Here is a 6,072-nt window from a genome sequence, read left to right as displayed (position 1 = left end):
GCTTTTCCCTTTCTACTTAAAACATTTATAAAGTGCTGTTCTGCTGATTACAAGCATTATGCCCTTTTATGCATACTGGCTTTAAAAATATGCTAACCAGGGACATGTTTATGCTCTTGGAGGTGTAAATTGGCAAAATCTTTCTTGAAAGCCAACGGGCAATATATAATATAGTCTTAAAAGTTTGTATATATTTTGAAAGCTCATTTTTACTTCTAAGCATCCAACCAAGGGAATAACCAGGTAAGAGTACAAAGATGAATGTATGCATATTCAAATTAACTTTATAATTGTTAACTAAAACATCTAACTTCAGGAGAGTTAGGTAGTTTCATGCAATACTTACTAACTTGGCAAGTGATTTATTTTGGCAAGTGATTTATTTTATCTTTAATTTTTTTAAATTAATTTCTATTTTTTTCTACAATGAATACGAATTACTTAACAAAGTGGCTATGTTAATTTACTTATTTCTTTTGCACATGTACCCATGTCTCTGAATCACTAATATCTTTAGTTTATTCTGAAAAATCATCAACCCATAAAACTACTTAATTCCTTAGCTACTGTAATTGTTATTAAAATGTGGTAAAAGTGGGTGTTCTCCCTAAAGAGATTTCAATTGAGGGGAAAAAAATAACTTACTGAGATAAAACAATTACAGAAACACCTAATAATATGTCCTATGTCCTCAGAGTTTCCAAAAGGTGCTTCTTATTTTAAATGATGAAGAGCCAGAGAAACAAGGTACTGCAGCAAACACTTTTAATAAGAATACAAAATTCACACCAGAGGCACATTCTGGGGAATGTAAATGAACTATCACAAGTAGTAATTCTGCTGGAAGAATAAAATAAGGCTCTCAGGAGTACAAATATACAGGAGGGAATGATTTAAAATAGGTTTATGATTTACAATCACATTACATTGTATTAAGCACTGAAAACAGGCATATTATTTAAAAAGCCAGCTAAAAGGCATTTGAACATATATAACAAATCTTACAGTCCACAAGTTCATATATAACAGTAATTTTAAGTACTTCATTTCAACACAAAAAAACTGGTGAAGGAATACCTCTCAAAATATTAATTTATGTCTATGACAAAAATCAAGAAAACTTATACTGAAAAAGGATTACATTACTGATTGAACCACACAGTGGACAGGCCAACCACATGAACACAAAACCAACTGTGCTGAGCAACTAAATTAGTGCTGGCCTTTCCAGTCCTCCTTGTTCTTACCACCACTCTGCCCATACTGCCTTTCCATTACTCATGAAAAAACTCCTGTCTCCCCATTCCATAAAAGGAATGAAGAAAAACCAAATAGTGTATTCAAAAGTTGATTTCACCTTAAACCCTAAATGTGGTTTAATGCGTACAAAGAAACCCAACATGTATACACAATGCTCCTTTCCAAGGAAGGAACAGACAGGTCAAACATTATCTGAAAGGGATTTCCTTATGGGTTCTGTACATTGGTTGAATGAGAATTACTGTATCTGAGAAGGCACATATCTGTGATTTAAGGCTTAACCGGTATTGTTACATATGGAAGTCAATGAAAGCTGTCTAGGAATTCACTTCTGTTAAAATAGATTTTACCCAAAAACTAGCTTTCTGAGCACATATTTCTACTCTAGAAACCATCAAGAATTTCTATTCCCAAGTCCACCTGTCAAAAAAATTTTTTTTCTGAAGCAGGTTTCATCATGAATCAAAAGACTGCTAACATAACCACCCTCTGACTTTGGATGATGCATATTCATAAGCTCAAAAGCCTCATAGAAATTAGTGTGATTCCTGCATCTTAAAAAAAAAAAAGTCTAAACAAAAGTACAATGGTACAGATTCATTTTTAAAAAGGTATTTGCCAAAACTCCACAAGCTAATCAGTCAGTCATTACAGCGGCTGCCAGCCTATCGTGGATGCTGTAGGAACACCAAATAATCTTACTCTGCAAAATAGTCTCTTCTTTCTTTAAGACAATACATGAAAATGAATCTCTTAAAGATGTTTTATATATTCATATATAAAATATCTGATGCTGATACAAATCATGTAAACCTCCCTTTGGAAAAGTTACAACTGGCCCTCATTCCCAGGACCAAAATCCTTGAATTTTGATCCGGTCAGTGCAAATCTATATTAGATGTTTTCAAACTACAGAAATAGCCATCAACCCTTACAATACAAAAGGACATCTCAAAAAGAAAAATTATTGTGTTCAGATTACAGAAATTATGTTTTCGTTAAAACCACCCACCTTCCCATCAAATTTAACAGTTCAATTGTTAAAGTATGAAAAAGGGAAAAATTAAAGCTGTTTGTGTGAGAATCTCTACAATGGTTGTCACCCCCGTTTCTCTTCTCCCAACTGTGCTTCACTCTTATTAGGTTTGTTTAGAAATAGAACCATGTGACTTTCCTTTTTTTGTTTGTTTTTGTTTCCAGGAGTGATTTTACTGTTCTTCAAGCCAAGATGGGGCATCCACTCCAGGCGTTTTCAACTTGATGTGGAACTGTTTAAGGGTCTGTTCAAGCTGCTTCTGGTTCCCAGCAAAGTAGGCGGCGATGGCATTGTGGAAAAGGACCAGCTGGTTGTGCAATACTTTCACCTGTGAACAGGGCAGAGTACAAGACCACGCATTAACACCAATGACAACGAACTGTCTCACATCTCTCTCTCCTCAGGAAAAGCTGTTTTAATAATGCAAAGTAGTTCACATATACCTACTGTACACTGTCTTGCAGGGTCTGAGCCTTTGATGACTTTTAATTTCCCTACAGGGGACAGATCAGTTTAAGAAGCTAAATATGTACAGGCATACCTTGTTTTATTATGGGCAGCTTTACTGAACTTTACAGATGTTGCGTATTTTACAAACTGAAAGCAAGACCCTCCACCAGCAAAAAGATTATGACCTGCTTTATTGCAGTGGTGTGTAACTGAACCTGCATTATCTCCAAGGCATGCCTGTACTCTGTTAGCCATTTTCAAACATTGTAGAGGGCATTAATTAAAAAATATCATTAAATACCCTCTCAAGCTAAGGATATTCAAAATCAAATACTAAACAGGAAAAATTACATACAAATTACTAATGACATACACTCTATACCAAGTATAGACATCAAAGGATGGTGAACCTCAACGTAGAGACACTTACTAAGGAAACAGGACAATCACAGGAAAAGCAGGTTTCTGGATGGCAATTTAGGAGATGAGTGAAGTATCCTATTACAGTGGACTATTACAATGGCCCCAGAGAATCACTCCTCTCAAAATCCACACCCCTGGGGACTGTTCTACAATGTATTAAAAAGAAAAACCGCAGGCCCAAGATGGCTGTCACTTAGGCTAGATGCAAAACCTAACCTACCTGCAGTTTCAGCCTCTCCCAGGATGGAATTTTAAACCAACCAGCCAGGAATTTCCTGATCCACACCAGTGAGGTGTTCTGCCTGATAAGACCCCTGCCTTTCCCTAAAGGTAAGTGTCCCTGCCGGAAATAATCTACTCTTAATCTATTAGTTCTAAACTCTGTCTACAAAATCCTTCCATTTTGTACAATCCACTTGAATGGCCTCCTGATTGCTAGATGGGATGCTGCTCAGTTCATGAACTACATAGTAAAGGCCATTTGATCTCCAAATTTAGTTAGTGTTTTTTTTTTTTTTAACAAATAAAAGTAAGCTTGGCCATGAGAAAGCTTGGTTAGAAAATGAGGCCTGAGAAGCAAGTGCTTGCCCTGCTCGGGGGTGAAAGCCCATAGGAGAGGAGTGTGTGTGCCAATCTTAGTTGTACCACTTTCTAGTGTCTTTGTGACACAGGCACAGGTTACTTCTAATCTCATTGGCCAAGGCCTTTATCTGTTTATCAGGGATGCCATTACCAACGTAATCTGCTGTGCTGTTGTAAGGGTTAAATGAAATGGGATACTACCCAGCACACTGTCTGACACAGAATAGTACTCATTCAATTTCAGTGAAATCCAAGGTTACTTATTTGACAGTCAAATCTTTAATCAACACTGACTTTTCTTAGTGAAACAAAATTTCACTTATTTAGAACCCACTGATTTGGAATTTGTAAGAAGATTGTAATACTGTGGTTTATAATAAGGAAAATATAATTGATCTTCATCGTCACTCTGGGAACATAGCTCCTAAAACCTTTGTAATTTCCTAAAGGATAAGAGGATGGGAACATCTTTTGTTATAATACTTGGTCTCTTGGTGTACATCTGAAACAATTCCAGAGCTAAAAGGAGTATTTTTTTGTTGTTGTTCATAATGAGCCCTTTCAACCATACTCCACTTTATGATAATGAGATTGGTGGCAACCAAACCTCATCCTGTGGTTCTCTAGGGACTTTCCAAAAATCTCATTATCATAAAGTGGGGTGTGGTGAGAGGGGCTACAGGCTGAACTAATTACCAATGGACAATGCCTTAATCAATCAGACCTATGTAATAAAGCCCCACAAAACCCCCTAAAGTACGGGGTTTGGAGAGCTTCTGGGCTGATGAACGCGCCCATGTGCCAGGAGGGCAGCACGCCCTCCACGCGCTTCGGACAGCAGCTCTGTGCTCAGGCTCTTCCCAAACCCCGCCTTATGTACTAGTATCTCTTCATCTGGCTGTTCATCTGTAGCCTTTAATATTTGTAATAAACTGGGAATCTAGTAGGAAAACTCTTCCTGAGTTCTGTGAGCCACTCTAGCAAGTGATTGAATCCGAGGAGAGGTTGTGAGAACCCTTGATTTATAGCCAGTCCATCAGAAAAACAAGTGAAAACCTGGACTTTCAATTGGTGTCTGAAGGTGGTGATGGTGGTGGGATCCACAGTGTCAGAACTGAATTGAATTGTAGGACACCCAGCTGGCGTCAAGAATCAGTCAGTGTGGGAAAAAGCCCACTCATGTGGTGTCCCAAGTGTGTGAGAAGTGTTGTGAGTATGAAAGAAAAAATATGAGTTCTTTCCTTTTCAAAGATAGAAATCGATCAGTTCACCTCAACACAACAAAAAAAAGGCCAGATGTGGAGGAGGGAAAGGTGGATATGAAGAGCTCAGTTTCAGATGCCTTCCAGGGAACACCCAGGGAAATGCTGACTAGGTAGCTGTATTTTTGAAACTGAATGAATTCAGGATAGCAGTCCAGGATGGAAATGTGAATTGGAAGTCAATATAGTACTTCAATATACAGATGATATGCAAACCCATGTGACTAGATAAGCTCATCAAGAGAGTGTATACACAAAAAGAGATCCAAGGACTGAGTCATGAAAAGTGAACCTTGACCTTTACACCTCACTACATCTCCAGAATTTAAATTGAAATGGATTCAAGGCCTAAATGTCAAAGCTAAAACCCAGCCCTAGCTGGTCTTGCTCAGTGGCTAGGGCATTGGCTCATGGACTGTAGGGTCCTGGGTTCAATTTCAGTCAAGGGCACTGTACCTTGATTGCAGACCAATCCCCAGTCCAGGCCAGACGTGTGCAGGAGGCAACTAATCAATGTGTCTCTCTCACATTGATGTTTCTCTCTGTGTATGTGTCTCCCCTTCCTCCCTCCCGTCACTTCCTTCTACTCTAATAATCAATGGAAAAGTATCCTCAGGTGAGGATTAACAACAACAAAAAAGCTAAAAACCTATAAAACTTCTAGAAAAACACATAGGAGAAAATCTTAATGATCTTGGGTTTGGCAAAGATTTTTAACCCTTTGTGGTCCAATGTTATTTTTGGAATTCAAACAGTCTGGTCCAAATTAATTGACAGGATTGAATGTTGAACTTTTTAATGTTCTTATTGCTTGATGTTGGACCTGCTCCTAGTGCCTGGTCTGTCGAGTCAGCCTCGAGGTTGGACCGAAAAGGGTTAAAATAGTACACACAAAGCATCCTATCTAATAAAAGGGCAATATGCAAATTAGCCATCACTCCATCACAAATATGGCAGCACCCAGTCCTCTCAGCCCTGCTGGAGTCCCCCAGTCCCGGGGGGGGGTGGGGGAGGGCGGCCGCTGACAGCGGGCAGCGTGAGTGGCCTGGCAGAATGCTT

The 6,072-nt window shown here is 38.6% G+C and overlaps 1 protein-coding gene across 2 annotated transcripts in view; it reads right to left on the bottom strand.

The window, feature by feature from the left end:
• Nucleotides 1-748: 748 nt before the first annotated feature.
• ARFIP1 (ARF interacting protein 1) overlaps nt 749-6,072 on the bottom strand; it is an 89,031-nt gene continuing 83,707 nt past the window's right edge. For both annotated transcript variants that reach the window (XM_070415324.1, XM_070415325.1), the window contains one exon: nt 749-2,624. In XM_070415324.1, coding sequence (XP_070271425.1) covers nt 2,469-2,624 — 156 coding nt within the window. In that variant the 3' untranslated portion in view covers nt 749-2,468. The remainder of the gene's footprint in view (nt 2,625-6,072) is intronic.

Source organism: Myotis yumanensis, unplaced genomic scaffold, assembly GCF_028538775.1.
Source record: "Myotis yumanensis isolate MYYU_CA2020_CCGP unplaced genomic scaffold, mMyoYum1.0.hap1 SCAF_5, whole genome shotgun sequence".
Classification (NCBI taxonomy): domain Eukaryota; kingdom Metazoa; phylum Chordata; class Mammalia; order Chiroptera; family Vespertilionidae; genus Myotis; species Myotis yumanensis.
Note: the sequence above shows the minus strand (reverse complement) of the source record. Positions and strands in the feature narration are given on the sequence as shown.